At 38.1% G+C, this 21,980-nt stretch overlaps 3 protein-coding genes across 3 annotated transcripts in view; 2 read left to right on the top strand and 1 right to left on the bottom strand.

Moving 5' to 3' along the window:
* The window catches only part of LOC123980346 (butyrophilin subfamily 1 member A1-like), a 9,957-nt gene extending 6,014 nt beyond the window's left edge, over positions 1 to 3,943 (bottom strand). Inside the window, exons 1-2 of the mRNA XM_046064689.1 lie at positions 3,779 to 3,943; positions 1,040 to 1,390 (exon numbers count right to left, since the gene is read on the bottom strand). Of these exons, the coding sequence (XP_045920645.1) occupies positions 1,040 to 1,390; positions 3,779 to 3,824 (397 nt within the window). The 5' untranslated portion in view covers positions 3,825 to 3,943. The remainder of the gene's footprint in view (positions 1 to 1,039; positions 1,391 to 3,778) is intronic.
* A 2,437-nt stretch (positions 3,944 to 6,380) lies between these two features.
* LOC123980357 (butyrophilin subfamily 1 member A1-like) lies at positions 6,381 to 11,235 on the top strand. The gene is made up of 7 exons (XM_046064704.1): positions 6,381 to 6,406; positions 6,794 to 6,852; positions 7,294 to 7,635; positions 9,622 to 9,903; positions 9,987 to 10,080; positions 10,175 to 10,211; positions 10,372 to 11,235. The coding sequence occupies exons 1-7, from the start codon at positions 6,396 to 6,398 to the stop codon at positions 10,456 to 10,458; spliced, it is 912 nt and encodes a 303-aa protein (XP_045920660.1). The 5' UTR covers positions 6,381 to 6,395; the 3' UTR covers positions 10,459 to 11,235.
* A 3,560-nt stretch (positions 11,236 to 14,795) lies between these two features.
* LOC123979905 (butyrophilin subfamily 3 member A2-like) lies at positions 14,796 to 19,832 on the top strand. The gene is made up of 6 exons (XM_046064014.1): positions 14,796 to 14,883; positions 15,857 to 16,198; positions 16,334 to 16,547; positions 17,152 to 17,216; positions 17,533 to 17,652; positions 18,610 to 19,832. The coding sequence occupies exons 1-6, from the start codon at positions 14,796 to 14,798 to the stop codon at positions 19,206 to 19,208; spliced, it is 1,428 nt and encodes a 475-aa protein (XP_045919970.1). The 3' UTR covers positions 19,209 to 19,832.
* The last annotated feature ends 2,148 nt before the right edge of the window (positions 19,833 to 21,980 follow it).

Genomic DNA, 21,980 nt, shown 5'->3' on the forward strand with positions numbered 1-21,980 from the left:
GGCCAGATCTGTGCCTTGCCACAATTCTGTCTCTGAGCTCTTCAGGCAGTTCCTTTGACCTCATGATTCTCATTTGCTCTGACATGCACTGTGAGCTGTAAGGTCTTATATAGACAGGTGTGTGGCTTTCCTAATCAAGTCCAATCAGTATAATCAAACACAGCTGGACTCAAATGAAGGTGTAGAACCATCTCAAGGATGATCAGAAGAAATAGACAGCACCTGCGTTAAATATGAGTGTCACGGCAAAGGGTCTGAATACTTATGACCATGTGATATTTCAGTTTTTCTTTTTTAATAAATTTGCAAAGATTTCTACATTTCTGTTTTTTTCTGTCAAGATGGGGTGCTGAGTGTACATTACTGAGAAATAAAATGAACTTTTTTGATTTTTGGAAAATGGCTGCAATGAAACAAAGAGTGAAAAATTTAAAGGGGTCTGAATACTTTCCGTACCCACTATATATATATATATATATATATATATATATAGTGCTGCATCTATTTTCATTATTAAATAATGTCCTTAAACGCAATTCTACACAGCAACATAAAGGTTACAACTGTTTGCCTTAATAGTGACAGTCAGAGGCCAAAGTCCATGTGTCTGCATGTAGTTATGTTCTACATGTGAGAGTATTCAAGGGAGACAGCAGGGACAGAAAGTTTTCCCTGAGCAATATGTGCTGAATAAACAGGGTGGGGTCGTGCTCAGGCCTTAATGAGGTCAGTTGCTTGTGATTAAGTTTTATCAACATAATCATTCACTTTGTTTACAAGCAAATTAATTTTCCACTATTCTTACAAATTTGATGAAGTCATATAAACAGCACATTCTGTATGTTCTTTGGCCTTATTCTGAACGCAGCATTTTCAAATGAATAGAATACATGTGGGATTTGCTGGCATTGTTCAGGTTTTAGGAGCAGCGCAGCACTCGGACACTGCTCCATGATAGAAACAGGGAAGTTTTAGGTGACAGTGAGCTGCAGCTGCAAAACCTCTTTAAAAAAAAAAAACAAAACTTGACTGGACGTACCCACTGTAAGCTCCACAGTCGTAGTCTCCCGGGGGGCGTTCTGCCAGAGCCTCATGCAGCGGTATGTCCCTGCATCAGACAGCTGCACGTTGGAGATCCTTAACGAGATGTTTCCATTTTTCAGCTCTTTCATGATGAGGCTCGTCCTGTACTCGAAGGCCGGGTTCTTCATCTCATACGTCTCACAGCCATCCCGGTACAAGAAGATAACGTTTGGCTGCAGGCCTTTCTTGGACCACTCCACCGTTGGAAAGTCATTGCTGGGATTAAACCTGAAACTGCAGGGCAGAATGACGTCCCCATTCACAAAGGCCAGGACCGGCTCTGGGGAACCAGGCGCAGAGGATTCTCCTAGGAAAACATAAAAATTGGTATTGTATTATAGTGGGGCCATTTCCAATATTCAGTCTACTCTCAGTGATGCAAATGGGGTGGACACAATATGAGGAACATCTCTCAGTAGCAAAAGTAACAGACCGGAGCCTCCAAAGTGAATCACCACAATGCAGGATGGATTTATTGCAGGGTTGTTGTTTCTCACTGGATTAGTTTTAGTCATGTTAACTGGCAACGACCAACAATAATGAGGCAACGACATATTAAGCAAGTTTCGATTCCCCTGGAGCATTCATTCAGGCCTTTACATTGTGATTTTTTTTAATATTAAAGATTATCTGGTTGAACTGGTCACAACTCAACTATTGTGCAACAGAAGGATTCCAGCTCATTTCAGGTTGTCACAGGCAAAAAATGCTCTGAAATGCTCCACTTGAAAGAGAAAAGGCTTGACTTGATTTATGTGACAGATAAAGCACACACACACACACACACACACCCCCCTACCTTTTCCATTCAAAACAATCTCCACCTGAAAACACTTGTACTGAATTACATTTCTGCTGCACCTTAGCTATGTTGTACTTTCCCAGCTCTGAAAATTGACTGACAGGAATGACAAAGTTAAGTTAACTGTTTGCACCCTATGATTCATTCTCCCTGCACGCGTGTGTGGGCAGGTCTGAAACTACTGAAAAGTAATAAAAGGAGCACCCACAGTGATTCAGCAATGTCTAAATGGAATGATCTGACTAAATATCTTGTTAAATGATGTGTTTGGTTTGTGAATATATCCACGTTAGCTAGTATCTTTGTTATAAAGTTTAAAGAGATATTCATGTCCTGCAAGTCATGCTTGAAGAATGCAATTTCTTCACATACTAAAACAATTATACTTGAAATGTTTGCAAAACATATTTTTGGAGTAATTCCTAAGAATTTCATATGACTTGCTTGAATCTCATCACAGTAACTTGGGACTTGCTTGAGACTTCAAGGTTAAAACTTGACACTCGTTTGTGACTTATTCCCACCTCCGAGCTGCCATAAAGCAACTAGGAAAAACTGGAAATACCTTCCAGAGAACTGGATGTCTGCGACTGTGAGCCCGATAGTAGCGAACACATGAGATGCACAAAGTGTGCTAGGTGCAGCAGAGATGTCTGTGAAGGTTCTCAGTCATCCAGGTCAAAGTCAAGGGCAACTGGACTTGGTAGAAGATACTAGAAGACATTTCGTCCCTCATCCAAGAGGATGATGCATTGCAGCAGAGATAATTGGCTGGGGTCAGGTGAAGGTGAGGGGAAACACATCGAGAGGGAAAAATCCACCGGCACCGGTGTCCTATCAGTATTGATTTCAGTAGGTCAAGTCCTACTAACCAAACTGTGTATGAGTGCAGACTATTAAAATTACACTGAACACTATTCATGACATTTAACATGATAGCCAACCCTCGCATTGCCCATAAATTACAATTGTAGATATTACATATTGAAGCTGTGAGGCTTTGTGAAACCTTTCTGACACAATTAAATGTTTTTGCTTTCAGGTGTCACATCACTCACTTTCAAGTGTAGAGGACTGTCATAGTACAAGCACAAATACAAAGAGACATTTCAACAGCCTAAATACTGTATAGGGTTCACAGGAGATAGCCAACAATGAAATGTAAATTTCAAAACACACACACACACACACACACACACACAAATCTACATGGATGCACCAGTTTGTGTTAGTCGACACACTGTAGACTATGTGATTTTCTTATTTTCTTATTCTAAGCTTACAGAAATATTCTAGAGTAAAACAAGCCTTTTCCACCTTCAGGTCTGATCAAGATTGAAGCTGGAACGTTTTATGAACAACATTTGTCACAAATCTTGATACAAAGGACAGAAGAGAACATAATGAATGTAGTTCAGCCTCATGAAAATGACAATAGGCTATACACAGTAGCAGCAGCAGTATTATTAGCATTGGCTTGCAACACTACAGTGCAGTCAGTAAGTTTATAAACTTGCACCTGCCCTGCCCCCTCCACCACTGTAAATGTAAAAAAAAAAAAGGCATTCCTGAAGCAGGTGCAGATTTTTTTTTATCAGCTTGATTGTATTAAAATGCCTCTGATATCAGCAATAATGTGTTGCTCAAATATCAAAGAGTGAGTCCAGCAGTGGCTTCTGCGTGGTAAGGAAGTGGCTTGACAAAGTTACAGTAACTTTGTCATATCACGACCTCAGACTTCAAAGATTTAACCATTTGGGTTGAAACAGAGAAAACTAATTTAAATTTACTCTTTTATGTCTGATACATTCATGTGTTATGCGTTGTAGACAAATAGTTCTGAAAATCCTACTGTTTTAAAGGACAATAAAAAATAAATAAACTGTTACATACCTGTATAAATCAGCAGCGCAAGAACGAGGAAATTACGATAATGCATAACTAAAAAACAGAAAAGTTGATTTTATACTTTGTTCTGGAAACAAACATGAAAGATTTCTGGAAAAACACAGGCTTATTTGCAAACACGAGCAGCTCTTAACAGTCTTATCAGGCGACTGCCGGGTTACAAACTTTTCCACTACAACACTTCACTGTTTTGACCGTCACGTCACTGTGGTGCGTTCACAGAAGCTGCAGTCTTTATTCACCGCACACTGTAACAGAATGTGGGCTATGTGTTTACAACTTTCGCTCTCCTACTGCTTCCGTTATCAACAGTATGGACAAATAAACACTTCAGTAACCCTATAATAACTACACGCACAACATCATCATGTTCATTTCCGGTGTCGTAAGCTCTAAGTTAATGTCAGGAAACGTGTTTCAAAGTCTATTTTTGTGTGTGACGTTTAATAATGTGTATCCTAATTTCCCAGTTGTTTTGAATGTTACGTAAAGATGAGGCAATCTCTGGTTCGTGCACTTTGGACACTCGTGACTGCGCAGGAATTGATTTCTTTAGAGCATCTGAAAAAAAAGGATGATGATTATTGATTTATTTTCATATTAGATCGAGTCAAGCTGTGTAAATATTTACAGTTGATTGCAGTCGGCTTTCTTTCATTCCAGTTGCATTTATCTGAATAAAGACACTACTCTGTGAATCTGAATGATAAAAAATGTCTTTTTCATATCTCGCCCCCCTGATCGCCTTTGGGCTCTACTACCTCTCACAACTTCTGTTATGACCCTTCTCTCGGAAATAGTTCACACATGACCCTGTGTCTTTTAGAGATTTTGTTGATTCTACTCGTAATAAATGGCCAGTGCTGAAAGAAATAATCAGACCCTTTATTTTACGGAGGCAATATTGCATACCCTACCTGTCACGTGAAAACCATGTATCTCCAGATGTGGTGATTTTGAATGTTTGTAATAACTAAAGGAGAAAATGTTCCTGCATAGATTTGGAAAATACTCCTTCTTAAGCTAAATGAACTATTTAACCCCTCCTCGAATCAGCTGGAAAATGCATCATCACAAACCTGAAAGCAGAAGTCTCAAAGGACAGCAAGGCTTCAAACGTATAATGATCTTATAGACGCTGAGGCATTGCTGTATAGTTAACATGTGCTCAACCTGTAACATCAGCAGTAAAATGCAACAGACATTAATGCAGCAGTTAATCCAGAAACATCAGATTTAATAGAGAAACACTACTAGGGAACACTTTACCGCTCAGTACTTTACTACTTTACATTTAGCTGATAATACTTTTACTTAAATAAGGTTTTAAATGCATGACTTTAACTTGTAGTGGAGTATTTTCTCAGTGTGGTATTAGTACTTATACTTCAGTAAAGGGTCTGAATACTTGCTCCACCTCTGGTGCTTTTTACAGTGATGGTTATCTGAGTAAATACTACGTATAACTAGCTAATAAGATCATTTAAAGCTAAATGGATCAGATGGGTCAGAGTGATTTTCTGGGTGAGTTCAGCACCATGGGCAGAAACAGCGGACGACAACCTGTCTGTCCAGCACCTGCTGTTTCTTTCACTCTGAGTTACTGGATCGACTCTATATGGGGTATTTATTTATAATTGTGTCTGAATTTTACTACACAAAGTACTGGCAGCTGCTAAACATTACACCTGATCTTCATCAACTGCAGAGCAAACTGGAGACATGGCAGGACTGTGTGTCAGTTCATGGCTCCTGATGTTATCCAGATGTTTCTGATCCAAGTGTTCATCCTCCCGGAGCTTAGGACAGAGTTTGCTTTGTCTTTGCTCGTAACTGCTCTTCATGTGTTGTCTTCATTAACTGCTTCATCCTCTCTCATCTCCTCTTCCTCTGCATGAATGGTCTCCTAATGAACAGCTCCACTGCTAACAACTAAATACTAAACACTGTTACCTTTAAACCACAACCTAATGATATAAATGTGCATGTCAAGTCAGTTATATAAAGTGAAAATAAAATGGGAGACCAGTTGTTTATTCCTTAATGAGGTTAATCTTTTATTTATTTACTTTGACAGAACTGCAAAAGAAAATTAACTTCCCCACATTCTTGTGGTTTAAATGCAAACAGGTCTCTATTGATCAAAATGAAGTCATTATGACATTGTCTTAAATGAAAGGTGCAAAAGGAAGTGGGTTTGTTGCTGAATACACAATGCAAAATTGCAAAAATGTTAAACAGGAAATGGGCATTCATTTCAGCTCATTTCAGCTTAGCAACAAAAAAGGAACAACAAAACTTATGCAAACCCTCAGACTCGAGTAGTCAGAGGAGAGAGTATTTGATATGGTTACAATTTACAGTGTCTTGATGTTAGACACACCTTTTCATTTTAGTGTTGTGTGAAGAAAGGAAGTTTGAAACCACAGTAAGAACATGTGCTCACGTGGTATCAATCACATGAGCACAATAGCAAACAGCAGCGTCTCACATCCTCAACAGGAGCTGAGAGTTTCCCTTTTGGTGATTTAAAAAACAATGCAGCGTGTTTTTGTTTTGAGAAAACATCTTGTCATCAGCTTGTTATAAAAGGTTCCACAATATGAAATGGCGGTATGTAAATTTTTGAAATATTCTAATTACATTTAACTTAAATTTTGTTGTACATGCACATCATGTGTATGGCATTTACAAGGACAACAAAGCATGGTGCCTGCTTCCTGTTACTGTCATTTGTTTCCATTTCACTAACCACTGTCGACCTGCAGATACAACAGTCTTCTGGCTGGCAGCAGCGACACATGATTTGTTTTTATACAAACATTTTACTCATTTTACAACAGAATACTACACAAAATATAAAGAGAAAGTTAAATAAGCTAAAATATGTCATACAAAAGCCTTAGAGTCAGACAGGAAGTGTTTACATCGTCACGATTTCTTCACGTTTTATTTGTGTAAATAGCATTTTATATTTTATTTCATCTTTAAACATTTCAGGATGCTGTCTCTGATGATGCAGCTCATCGTCTTTCTTCTTCTGTTACAGACACCCGGAGGTAATACCAGTGCAAAAAACTTAATAACACCATTATTTGATACAAAGGACCATAAGTTTAAAATGTTATTCCAAAACTATTATCATAAATATTAGTAAATTGTCAGCTGCTTATTTAATTATAAGTGCCAATGACAGGTTGTTGTGTTTTCTAATGGTAGCCTACTGTACTGTACTTGCTTGAAACCAAATCTCTCACAGGCATGTAGTGCTCTGTGGTTTAGTCTACAGTCTGATGTTGAGTGATGTAAAATTACAAACATGCCACTAGATTTCGCAATTACACAAGCAGTTTTATTCGGGCTGATGCAGGCCTTGTTCTCAATAATGATGCTTGAATGGTTGTGCTGAAAGTAGCTCCTGACCCACAAACTGATCTACAAAGAGTCCTGCAGTTAAAAAGACAGATCAGGATCTAAACCACAGGTGTGTTTCTCCTCAGATCACCTTCAGGTGATTGGTCCGTCTCAGCCAATAGTGGCAATAGTTGGTGAAGACATAATTTTGCCATGCCACCTGGAACCTGCGATTAATGCTTCTAACATGAGGCTGGAGTGGGCGAGGCCGGACCTGAGCCCTGGGTTTGTGTATGTGAGGACAAACGGTCAAGAATATGTTGTTCACAAACATCCGACCTACAGAGGAAGAACATCAGTGTCCATCGACAGACTGCAGCTCGGAGACATTTCACTGAAACTCTCCAACGCAAGAGTCTCTGATGAGGGAACGTACAGATGCCTCGCGCCTATACTGGGACGAGCTGCTTTTATTAAGCTGGTCATTGGTAAGTGGATACACTGACTAATCATTTATCTTTCAATAATATGACATGGGTGTGGTTTGTTTTTCACATAACTTAGAATCGTACTGCAAGATTTTCCGTTTTGGCAGAGATGTGCGCACCCAGGACCAAATACAGCAGAACAAGAAACAGGGACGAAATGTTTGGAAGCTCCTGATTTGGGTAATCATGCGGAAAGAGTTAGTGGTGGAAGGAGGTCAGTTCTTTTACGTAAAAGAGAGGGGTAACTGATGGTGCATTCATGTGGTGTCGCAATAATCAGAATTTATTTCCCTCCTTAAAATTGGAAAAAGAGGAATAAAATTAGGGTGACCAGACATCCTGGTCAACCCGGGGGTTAGCTGCTGGCAGGAGATTTGTGTTGCGCTGACTTAAGTGATAATAGATATGATTCTTTACATGCTCTGATAATGCTAATCCAACACATCTTTGTAGAAGAGACTTAAGAGCACATGAACACACCAAAATCGGAAGAACAACTTCACAACTCTGGAAAGGGGAATGCATTCTGAGCCGCTGGCTGTAATTTACAATTCTCACCACTAGATGGCACTAAAACATACACGTTGAAACTCTGGAGGGGCCGTGTACATTGTAGTTTTCAGTGAGGTTTTTGGTTTGCAACCACTACGTTTTCAGTGGTGTGCTTGTGGGTGGAGAGGGGTCCGACTGTGGACTGTAGATCAGGGCGTGAGCAAGGGAATGAGTGGCATGGCATGAGCCGTGCAACAATCCACTGTGGGACGTTATTGTGTGGGTGTGCTTGTGCTCAAACTAAGAAAAATAACATTCTGAAGAGCCTACTTTTTAAAATTATCCTGGAAGATCTGGAAGTCTGTTGTATTAATTTCATGTATCTTTCACACCTTGTCATCACAGTTTACCAGCATTTGTTTTAGCATAACTAAAAACAGTTACATAATTTCTCGCAGGTTAAAATCAACACTTTGACATGATACCGGTACACAGGATAGTAGCATGGTCATTTGGTGAAATACTGTGGAAAGCAATACCAATCCAACTATAGTATTTTCCAACGGATAAACCAGGATTAGCCCAACAAGCTAAGATTTTTTAACTTGAGCAGACTAAAGTACACAATGACAATGTTTTTAACTTTGCAGTAATATTAGTTTATATATTTTTTATTGTTTATCTATATTGAAATCAAAGCCACAGTCTTTGTGCTACTCAAGACTTTCTGATGTTGACCGTGTTTTTGGGTGAAATCGATTTGATTCTTGTTTGACCTGACGGGCTCCAGCAAAACCATTTTTTTGTTTGTTTTTAACTCTTGCATGGAGTTTGTGTTGGAGCATATGTTGTGCTGGAAGCAATTGAGTGTTAACGTTTTTAGTGTTTTCGCTGTTGAGTTCAGCATCATCAGGCAAGAGGCTTGGGAGTGCCACAGCCTATGTAAACCAATGGATTTCCAGGAAAATCCAACCTGATTTCTTCACATAACAAGCAGCATTAAGGATGTTACAAGCAACTGAGAAAGAGGCGAACGGTTAATTTTTATGTGAGGTCACAACCCGTATGCAAATTGGCTATAATAATGTTATTTATTAAATGAAAAATCTACAAATAGCCACTTTAAAGGAGTAGTTTGACATTTTTGGAAATTTGTTTATTTGCTTAATTGATGCGAGTTAGAAAATAAGATTTTTTCCCCACTTGGCACAGTAAAGGTTAATCAAATACACAGTAGTTTATAAAAATGTTGTCACTCGCACAACCAATCCAGTCCATTCTCTTGAACAACAGAAGCACTTCAGCTTTCCTAATTCTTCCTAATTCTTTGAAGGCGCAATCAGATTATGATTTTACCACACACACACAACAATTCAGTCTGAAACCTGGTTAAACATCAGGCCAAACTATTATAACTTGTATCAGGTGGACATCATTAATCAGCAACTTAGTCTAAATTTTCAGTATGTTAAATCTCTTCTCTCTCATTTTTAGGTGCCGTCTCCTCACCTGCCATCATTTCACTGAACAGAGCCAGCAGCAGTGTGGTGTTACAGTGTGAGTCTGCAGGCTGGTATCCAGAGCCTGAGGTGTTTTGGCTGGACGGTGAGGGAAACCTCCTCTCTGCTGGACCTACAGAGACAGTCAGAGGTCCTGATGACCTCTATACTGTCAGCAGCAGAGTGACTGTGGAGAAGAGACACAGCAACAACTTCACCTGTAGAGTCCAACAGAAGGACATCAACCAGACCAGAGAGACTCACATTTATATTTCAGGTTGATATGATTCATAAATTTATCCTAAGCTGGTATAAATACCATGTTGTTCTGGGATTTATCATTTCAGTTTGTCTTCACAGTCCTGTCGAGGTATGTGAAATGGCTCCTCTTGACTCCAGGATTTATCGGTGTCTTACTTTGTGCTGTATTCACAGTACTTGGATGGAGACCAAGGTATCGCTTTGCTTGTCTTTTCAGGATATTATCACTGTTTCTTTTACTGTAATGAATAAAGGTTGCATAACTAAGTTTCATTCTTATTCTACAGGTATCAACACTTGATTTATCAAGGGGACCGACTGAGTGTAAGAAATGTGCTTTGGTTTATAGACATGCATCATTGGTTGTTTGTTCAGTTGATACAAACCATTGTATTTTTGCTTCGAGTCTTCTGTCAACAGTAAACACTGGTTTCACTCAAACGTGAAGGTGACATAACAAATTACCTGTTTTGTCTTTTACCAGGTTAGGGAAATACAGATTGATCTAAGGGGAAGACAAAGATGTCTGACATGTCACAGCAAAAAAACAGAAGACACCGCCCCAACATGACAAGAACTTCAGGCGGAGTGAGGACAGGAAGTAGAGTTTCTGAAAAGTCCGGAGGAAATCAAATTCAGGGCAGCGAACTGAAGAGCTAATGGTAAAAGAAGAGTTCATTCGATGCCACTAGATTCACACTAACATGCTCACATTTGTCATTGTGAGCATGTTAGCATTAGCATTTAGCTCAAAGCACCTCTGTGCCGTTGTGCAGCCTCACAGAGCTGATGGCTGGCTGCAGACTCTCAGTCTCTGTACAGATGAGACAAAGAGCTGTTGATAAACTTTATCATTGAGCCTTTTCTTTGGATCGGACACCAAACAGGACAAGAACAGCTGAGATGGACAGTTAGGACTTCAGAGATGATTATTGGTGTTAACTTGTTCATAACTGTTCATAATTCATATATATCATATATATTAGATTGTAATAGAGACATTATGGATATCTAGTTTGTGTTCACTTTATATGCACCAACATATTTATGCAATCTGCAACTCACTTCTGTAAATAGGGTAACTTATACTTTATACATTATTTACTCCAGTACTGACGTGCCTTTTCTAACTGACCTGTATGAAGACAGTTTGTTGTCGAACTCTTGCCTGGACATCATAGCTACATATTTGTTATCAGTTTGTTATAAGTTAACTTATATTTGCAAAGCTTAATATATTTGTTTATGCCTGTATTAGTTCTCTGCACATTGAGAATTACTCTGGAGTCAAACTGTTTGTACTGTATGTGTCAACACAGCTGGTCAATAAAACTGGTTCTGACATTGATTATGAAGTTTTCAGGTACTTTCAATTCATCAATTAATTTAATAATGCAGCTTTTTAATGTATTTTAATGCATTAAGTCATATTTTAATGATTTATGTAGTTAAATGTATTATTTTTTTCTCTAACCACAAACACTTTTCCTTTCTTTCTGTTCTGTGACTTGGTTTTGTTTTGTTTAGTAACTTCTCTAAATGAACCTCTACTAACTAACTTCTCCTTTCTTCTACATTCACTTTTTTTGCAGCCTCCAGAATAGCTTTACAAACAAACACTTAAATGATCATCATTAACAGAATGTTTTTTATTTCTTGATTACTAAAATACCTAAATGTCTCTTGAGCAGTAGTACTGAATTTAGGCCTACTTTAATTACAATTGGATAGTGGTCACTTCCTACAGCTGAATGAATCTGACACTAATGTAAGATGAATGGCCGACTCTTTGCCTGTTCTGAGATTAATTCTTCCATATCTTTCATTTAAGCAAACTAGATGTTTAATCTCCATTTAAAGGTTTAGTGTGTAATATTTCTGAAGATTTTTGGACATAAATGCAACATAAGATCCATAACTATGTTTTCAGTGGTGTATAAAGGCCTTATATAATGAACCATTATGTTTTTATTACCTTAGAATGAGCCATTTATATCTCCATAATCGCGGGTCCTTTTACATGGACGTTGCCATGTCGCCACCATGTTTCTACTGTAGCCCAAAATGGACAAACAGCGCTACACAGCGCGTTTCATCACTATGTTCTTCTTCTTCTTCATGTAGAATTCTAGCATCACTAAATTGAATACGTACATTCGTCAAAGAAGAAGAAGAAGAAGAAGTAATAATATTGTTATTATTTTCCCCATTAGATGGTGGGTCAGAACATAAGACATAATATTTACACTTTATATTATGGTGTTTGGTTAGCTCAGTCGGTAAAGCATAAGACACTCTCCTACAAAGTTGTGTATTCGATCCCATGACAGGAGAAATTTTTTCCCTTTTCAACAAATTGCTTATGAAGTGACAGTTTTTCATGCTCACATTACAGCATGTGCTGCAATGTTTGTGTGTTGGTGTTTGATCCACATCCATCAACCTGCTGATGCTTTTTCATTTCCCCAGTATCTCCAAGCAGCGGACATTTAGGGTACGACATGTTTCTGACAGCCCTTTCAAATGTGTGACAAGTAGGCTACAGACTCTTGAACCTGTTGTTCACAGCCACCCTTTTCTGGGAAAAATGCCAAAAATAACAAACCCGAAATGAATCACGAATAACTCCTCAACCATTTGGCTTAGATGCATAATGCTGGTCTCCTTTGAAAGGTCAGAAGCTAAGCAATATAAATTCATTGTACATTAACACATTTATTTTAGCATTATAGTACATGGAGATGCAATACAGTAAAAAAAGCTATATTTTAATGCAATAAACCATCAAAACCATCATAGGGAAGATTATCATGCAACTGAATATCTTCTAATACACCTAGAATGCAATTGTAACTGTAAATTTGATGAAAATAAATTAAAATACAACAGTTATCATAAAATATTGGCGAATGTCCATATTTTGGCAATATTTACTGTTTAAATGTTGACTTTTTACTGGGAGATATTGTTATGACCCTCCCCCCTTCCTGCTTCCTTCTCCTGCAGGAGGCTGCAGGCAGGGAGGCTGTTTGGGCTGGACAATCACCTGTGCAGCTCTACTTTCAGAGCTTATTTAGCCAGGTCTGATCAGTCTTTGGGCTCTCTCCTCCTAGGCCGGTATTCTACAGCCGGTTTGTCTTGTGTTTCTTCTTTGGTTAATTCTGACAACACACACATCTCACTCATCCATTCACTGCTGACACAACTGATAGTCATACTTTGCCACACAACATATTATTGGTGATCATTTGACCCTTCTTTTACTTTTATAATAAATCATACCATTGGCATGCAAACCTGTTGAGTCTCACCTCCTTTTTGTCACGGGCTAAGAGCTGGCTTGTGACAATATCTTTAAAACACTTTTTCTGTCCATACAAGCAAGTTTCAAATAACAAAACATTGAAATATTGACAAAAACAGTGAGTATTCATCAACATTCCTGTCACCAAAAGCACTCCCGTGCTTTACAGGCCTGTAGATTGAGAACAGAACATCCCTCAGTGATGGGGCATCAATCGATCTGGCTTGAGCAGACCTTTCATTTGATACCCTGCATGTCTATGTATCTCCAAGGGGTCGGCCACAAAATGGCAAAAAATAACTTTTCCCCAAACTCTATATTGTATTGCTTGCTTGAAATGTATAGTTCACCATCCTCCACCAATCTACTGTGTTTTTTTTCTCAGCAGGGGGATTGCATGAGGTTACCATATATTGTGCAACCTCATGAGGAAGTACTCATACTTGCTCATGTCATGCCAGACGAGAACAACACAACATCACACTGGAGAGTTAGCATTCTTGTACTGCAGGTAAGAGTTTCAAAGTAAAACTTTATAAATACTGAATTAAACTCTGAACTCTATTTTGCACTCCAAGACAAAACTATTTATTTAAAAAAGTAAACTTCTGAAAAACGAAGTGAAAGATTTCACGTTTTTGTACTTCAGTGGTGAAGAAGTAGATGAAACAATACCGCAAGATCCAATGTCCTTAAGACAGTATTTTACTAATTTAATCAGTAATCTACTGTAAAGATAAACTACTATTAGCACTAAAAGGTAGGTTATATGAATTTAAAAAGACTTCTTTTGAATACTTAGGTTCCTGTGAAATTATTGATAAAGTGTTAGAGCTGAGCCTGATGTTGAAAGTTAGACCTTTACAGTTATAGTATTTTACATGGCTGATATCAGACAGAATTGTAAACTCGGGGAGTGGGTGAATTCAAAGGTCTGGACCCTGGCAAGTATTTAGAAGGTTGAATTGGTGATTTTTGCTTATTTTTCTGTTATTACATCACACTAGTGGACTTCCTGTTTTAAACAGTCTAAACCGCAGAGCACAGACAAAATGAGATGCATGTTTTGTGACCAGTGTTGGACAAGTTAATCAGAAATAGTTAATTTTACTTGTTACTAAAATAATAATATTACTAATATTAAAATTAACTAGTTGCGTTACTCATTAGGTTACCATGTTACTTTCACATGTTTTAAAAAGTATTGATATCTGAATTTGGTACTAAAAAAAACTCGACCAACTTCATACGTCTAAATGCTGAAACGTCACGTTACTGGTATCTTCAGCTAAACTCAAGAATGAATGCTTACACAGAAGAAGGATTTTAACTCCTATCTCTTACACTGACCATGTGACAGAGCATCACTACAGGAAGAACAATTACAGTGGCCATTAACTCTTTAAATGTAGATAAAAAAATCTAAATGTATCCTTTAAAGCTTGAAGACAGAAAGAGTAGAAAAAGTGAAACAAAAAAAAAGTAGAATCCAGACTTTGTCCCTTGTTCAGAAACTCGCTCCACAAAATAAATAAATGTTTCATTCAGTATTATTTGTGTTTTGATGAAAACAACAAGCCTTTGGTTTTTTTCAGAAGTCCAGGATGCTGCAGTCCAGTGATGGAGTGTCCTTCAGGACTGTTAGCGTTTTGCTTCTCCATCATGTCATTCTTCTAATACAGTCTGTTGGAGGTAATTTCAATGTTTGATGTGTTGGGAAGCAAAAGGCTTCCTATCTAGAATTATTCCTATCCATTTCTGTAACAACAACAACTTCACATCAAATGAGGGGCACTGTAAATATTCACTTCATAACTAATTTATAAATTTATTGTCAATTTAGCAAATGTATCACACAATTTTACAATTGTTCCATATGTTTACAGCTACACTGGTAGCTCTGTGAGGTTAGCTGTGGTTTGAGCTCAATGCTAATGCCAATATGCTAACATGCTTACCATGTTCACCATATTAGTTTAGCTAAACACAAAGCACCGCTGAGGCTGATGGGAGTGTCATTAGTTTCACAGTTATTTGGTCAAAAACCAAAGTATTGGCCATATTACAACCGTGAGCATATGGTGGGAATAGAGGAAAAGTCAGGGGATCATCAAAGTAAGAAGGATCTGGGAAGCATGAATGTCTCTAACATTTTATGGGAACCATCTTCTAATCTTCTAATCAAATTGGTGGACTGAAAAACTCCTGAATAAATTTATTTTATAGAATCAGATTCAGAGTGTATTTTCACTGCCAATGACAAGTTGTTGCTGAACTTCCCCCTGTTTGTAGACTGATCTTAGGAATATTTTACTCCCAGTCTCAATCTCTATGTGACTTTTTACAGCTAGATAATGCAACAAGTTGCCTCAGAAAAAAAAACTGTGATCAACAAAGAAGAAGAAAGCAAAAAGACGTATCCAGCCAGATATATTAAAACACCCTACAGTTTAAACAAAGCTCAAAATGTGAAGAGTCAGACTGAGCCTGGCTCCCAGGGGCCGGGGCTCCATAATTGTACAGACAACAATTTTGATGGTTTTCCCTGTTTTTTTAATGCAGCTCTGATATATTTATTAAAGAATTTCTTATTTTTAGAATAAATTTAAATTTTGATGACATTTTTTATACTGTTTCTTGTTTGTTCTTTTGTTTGTCTTTGCAGCTCTGTCAGAGTTGATTTGTTCACATCAACCAATCGTAGCCCTGGCTGGTGATGATGTCATTTTGCCATGTCACCTTGAACCTGCAGTGAGTGCTGGTTCTGAGACAGTGGTGTGGACCAAACCTGGTTTGGACCCAAAGTACATCCATTTTCACCACGATGGACGACTGATGTTTCAGAGGCAAAATCCATCCAATCATTATCGTACAATAATGTTTGTGGATCAACTTACAAAAGGAAACGTCTCCCTGAAAATCTTCAGGGTGAAAATCACTGATGCAGGAAAATACTTATGCATCCTTCCATCAATGCAGAAGGAAGCTTCCATCCAACTCACTGTTGGTGAGTCAGACTGTGTTTTAAAAGGCAGGACTCTGAGAATATTTTCATTAAATAATTAATATTTGAAATGGTGTTACAGAAATGTTGAATGGAACATCCCAAGCTCACGCCTTGCGTAACTGTTTGTTTTTATAGGTGCAGTTTCTGAGCCAAAACTCTCAGTGATTACAGCCAAGAGTGGAGGAGTGACTCTTCAGTGTGAGGCGGACTGCTGGCTGCCCGAGTCTGAGCTCACGTTTGTGGATGACGAGGGAAACAACATCCCTGCTGATGCCCCAAAAAGAGATCAAGATGCCAGAGGGTGTTACACTGTGACACAAAGAGTGACTCTCCAGCATCCTACCAACAGGTTTAAATTCAGATTATTATTCAGGCGTAAATGTATACTAACATAAAACATAACAAAATATTTTCAGTTCATATGTTTGTATGTAAAGTTTGGCTTTTAGCATCGGATCTCAAACTCATGTGCAAAAACATGAAATCAGACACTGTATTTGGGAGGAAAGGTAATTTCCCAACACAAAGGGCTTTTAGTACAAATAAGAAAACAGATGTAACATCAAATAAATTGGTAGTGTGATGCAACACTGGTGAAGTATGCCCCCGTGTGCTTATATCAAATAAAGTAGGGACATTAATCACATTTTTCATGTGTGCAGTTTCCCCCAGGGGATGACCGCAGTTAACACAAATTTGGGTTGAATCATGATGTCATACTGGTGAAAAAAAACATTTTCTTAATATTAATATGTTACAAATACACAGAGTGACTCAACAAGACAAAATGCGTTTTCATCCATATAAAAACATTGCTTGTATGATCATTCACTACAATTTTATTTAAATAGTGCCAAAGTTACCTCACTGTATTTTTCATTTAGACCAAGTCTAGAGCATAAACTATTTGTCATAAACTAAATTTAAAGTTAATCGAATGTCTATCATCACAGGGTCACCTGCATAGTTCACCAGCCAGAGATCAACCAGACCAGGGACACTCAGATCCTCATACCAGGTAAACTGCAGCTTAAACAACACACCTCAGGTCACACTTTAAGTTGTTACAGCAGAGTTTCATCATCATATTTCTTCATGTTTGTGGTGTCTGATATTTAATGGAACATAATGAATGTACAGACTTCACGCCACCACGGCCTGTCAAGAGAAGCTCATCCTCTTGATTGGAGGGATACAAATAGCAGGCAGCAGAAAGCAAACTGAAATCTGCTCCTGATAACAGTCCAGTCATGTTGTCTCCTTGTGGGATTTATTGTATTTATTAAACACCAGATAATGTACTTATGCCAGCATCATGTTTATTGTCATATCAGATGACTACGTACGTTCCTGCTCCCTAATGACTGCCATCGCTGTTGGAGAGGCCATTTTACTTCTGTCTGCAACATTATGTGGATTAGCTGTGATGTTATGGAAGAGATGTGGCAGATCTGGTAAGTCGCTAACACTGAGACAAAACTGTATTTTATATCAGAACTCCCTTCTTGATTAGAAAAAGCAGTGCAAATGTAGTGCTTGCTCAAACATAGACTTCTGCCTTGGTGAGTTTAACATCTTGTAGTAACATAAGAGTTTCACAAGATGGCAGCTCATCTCCACTCTGAGAGGCAGCAGTCAGACAAAAGTCACCGCCCACCTTATGCAAAGAACCACAAGGAAAACACAATGACAGTTAAAATGAACAGTTGTATGGCAAATTAAATTCAAAATGACCATGCTGTGCTCCATATTCTCATCATCATGGAGTTTTTGTATTTAAACCTAAGAGAAAGACAGATTTTAGTATATAGATATGAAAATGTTCTCACATGAGGCCCATTGAAAGTCATGTATTAAGACTGGTGGAGGCAACAGATCAAAATGCAAACATGACATCATAAATCTCCTCAAATTGCAAGACAACATTGTCTGTTTTAATAAGTAACCAGACATTATTTATATGTGCAAATAAGACATGAATTATCCATTTTGAAATGTGTGATGTTTTATAATCACTATCATTGAGGTGTTGGAACTTCAAAGAAGAGGACTTGTGAAACAGTTGTAGCAAGAGTTTAGTTTGACATAAAACAGATATGGAAACAGGCCTTGTCATTCTCTATTTGCTTAATTAAGTGTACACTATTTGATGATTTATGAAGGCAAAAATAAAATGACCAGAAGGAATCAACCTCTGAAGGTCAGGCTAATTCTGTGCACGACTTTTTAAAGGATAATTCCAGGCACCTACTACACTTTGAGCAGTATTTTCTTTGTTTTGGCATGATGTTCATCATTTATAACAATATTGTACTCACCAAGTTAACTGCATGAGATCTGGGCAGAAGGAATTATCCTTCAATAAAAGATTAATGTGAAACTAACAGCCTTTTTTTTTTAAATTCACACAGCAGAAAGAAAAGAACAGTCTGTGACAAGGCAGTCGTCAGATCAAATTACAGTCAGTGGTACCTCTGGAAATCAACTGCTTCTGCAGAGAGCCAGGGTTTACAGTGCTGACACTGTGGAAAACAGCAGCTTTGAGGCATTGACCAGAGTCGTGGCAGACCTCAAGTCAAAGCTTCCTGAGAAAGAGGAGACCAACCGCCCACAGCAACGTGACTTGAAATCAAATGTTGTTTGCAGTCCTGCAGCTTCAAGTGACAGCAACCCTCCAGTAGCTCACAGCTTACCCCAGAATCAGGTTCTGACTCCTAGCATCTCACAACAACACGGCAATCCAGCATCTGACAGCCCAGTCTCAAGAAAACGTCATAACAACAGCAGCCCTGCTGTTTTGAACTTTAAGGTTCCAGTGTTGTCTGGTTCTTTTTCAGCCAACATTTTACAGAAAAAGATCAGTCGTTCCATAAGTGAGCCCACTGCTCAGCTTCGTCCAAGTGTTCCCAAGCTTCAGCGCAGACATTCCTCAGCGCTTACAACCCTGTCTAATAACCGCTTTACACTCTTGGCAGACTTACCAGAGGAATCCGAGCTGTTAGTACCATGAGGAAGAGCACAGAGCTAAACACAAAGCAGTAAAAGTGCATCATGGCCTTAAAATCATCAGTTCTGTTATAGAACGTGTTCCATCTTACAAATACTTATTGTCAATACCATTGTCTCTTGTACAATCTAGTGTGGTGGAACTCTTTTAAAGGCTAAGGCTACGTAATGCATGCAAAATACGTATAATAAATAAGTTATCTGACTCGTTCCAAAGATTGGTTGGTCTTACGGATTCTTCGACTCAGTTACAGAGAACAGCCTTTGAACACAATAAATTTCAGGAAATGTTTCTACTGGACAATTTAAATGCTGAATGAACACATTACTGTTGAATGTAATTTTTATTTCTAAATTATGTTTTTTATATGCTAAACACAGGGCTCATCTGTAAAACAAACCCTGGTCTCAGTCTGATTTTCTTTGTGAAAATGAAGGTAAAAAGCTGCATTTTCTGCTTTCCACAGATGTTAAACATCTAAACTTTATTTTAAAAAATGTACTGCATGTTGTAATGTATTACAATAAGATTTGATGTCTGGAGTTGTATGTGGAGGGGCATTATTTACAATTCTTTGTACTTGTGATGAAGAATTGATTCTTAATTAAAATTCTTAATTGTTGTATAAGATATGTAAATATGAATTATATTATGTTTTTTGAGGCTGTCCTTTTATGTCTACTATACTGTGTTAACGTATGCTCAAATAAAGTGCTCCATAAAGTTAAATTTCAGTGTTCCCTTTATTCACAAAATACAAATACAAAGGGCACCCCCTAGTAAATCAATCACAACTTCTTCACACAATTTCTTTTTGCTCTTTCATTGTATCTTCAGTGGAGATTATGATCCACCTGCAGTCAGCTTTTCACAACAAAATAGGCTTGAGGTAGACAGATATTTTAAGGTCTTTTTGAATTCAGAAATTGATGATTTGATTTGTTTACTTTAAAATTTTAGAATACAAGATTTAAAATGATTAATTGAACAGTATGGATTGGATATACAGGATGACCATGGTCCCAGAGTGTTAGTCAAGACACAAAGTCAGGATTGATAACTAACTTTTAAAATCATAAATATAAAGACAAAATGCACAGCAAAGCAAGCACAGATTAGGCATGCATATATCTTTAACTCATAGTAATAATAAATTTACAGACTATAAATTGATCAAATGGGTGGATGATCCTGAAAGTCTAAGGCTAGTTTCACTCCTGTGAAGTCAATGTTTTAATAGAAAGCCTATTTAATTTTAAAGTCTTAAAACTAAACTATGTGAAATGTGGCAAATGTGGTACTTTTTGTACCTTGATCACACATAATGTTAATACCTTTGTACTTTTAGTAGTTAAAGTCAAGATTTGAATGCAGGACGTTTACTTTTAACATATTATTAGTACTGTTCTACTTTTACTTAAGTAAAATATCTCTATTTGGCTCCCTCTGGTGGTCAACTGCTTTGATGAGAGGCTTTATTCTGTCCTTTAATTAACAGACTTTACCGTTTCATCATGAAGTATGGTCTCACTAGTATCTCTGAGTAATACAGTGAACGTAGAGTACAAATCCTCTGATCCTGACGGCTGCCATGATGCAGGTTGTCATGACAATGGTGCAACTGTGGATGTAAAAGCATACCTAGATAAGTCATCCTTAAACGACCCTGGATGTCCTATCTGTCAAGTACTCCTGTAACCTCCCTGAGAACAAGGAACGCCTCTCAAAGACACATGGCGCTTCCTCTCAAAAGACTCCTGAAACCTGATGAACTTACTTTAAGGAGTCCTGGGAATCCTTGGATGTGGCTCAGACCTGAAGGTTTGTTGCAACTTGCTTCTTAGCGCCTGGAAACCCCTCGATCATCATTTTCTGACCTTCAATCTTCAGTCTGTTGAACTCAAGGACTCCTGGTGACAGGTGAGCAGGGAGGCAGAGACAGACAGTAATGCAGAGGGCTGAAGATGAGAGGGTGTGGCTGCAGGAAGCGACTGAGAGGCAAACGCTGACAGTAAACGTCAAGGCTATTCAATTACGAATCCAATTGGGCCATATTTTAAAACCAGGACATGGTACATACAATACATACACACATATATCGTAGTTATAGTAAGAATCATAATTAGATAGCTAACATCATAATTCATTTGGTAGTCACTTTTAAACCTCCAAAATAATTAAAGAAAGGTTTCATGTCCCCACAATGTCCAGACCTGCTACATAAAGAGCCATGACACTCGCAGGGATGAAACCCTGGTCTCCCACACCAAAGGCAAGAGCATTAACTACTGTGCCTCAGGTCGCACCCCTTAAACATAGTAAACATTCTCACCATGTGCATACTTACATACATACTTACGCCTGACAGTATGCATGTATGTATGTGCAGGACAACATGTATAAGTGCAACCAAAGTATTCAGTTTTGGCCTAGGCGGCTTCTCATATTTGTGTGTGATAGCTTTTGTTAAAAAAACAGTAATTTCCCGTCTCTTTGTAGAACTTTGTGCCATTGTGAGACCTGCAGACCCGAACAGACCTACAATGCATTCTACAAGGCTTAGTCTTATTTCTAACTTAAGACAACAAAATGACTAGTATGCCACAGCTCAGACAATATACATGATCAAAACATACTTTATTTATCTTGTAGCAATCCAGTTTCTAGTAAAGTTTCCAGTGTTTGGGGCGTCAATGCTTGCTGCATTGAACAATGTCTGGTGCATTTAGCTGTCACTCATTAGCCAATGGGGATGCACCTCGGAAAAAGCTACCC

The sequence above is a fragment of the Micropterus dolomieu genome, linkage group LG12 (assembly GCF_021292245.1).
Source record: "Micropterus dolomieu isolate WLL.071019.BEF.003 ecotype Adirondacks linkage group LG12, ASM2129224v1, whole genome shotgun sequence".
NCBI lineage: Eukaryota > Metazoa > Chordata > Actinopteri > Centrarchiformes > Centrarchidae > Micropterus > Micropterus dolomieu.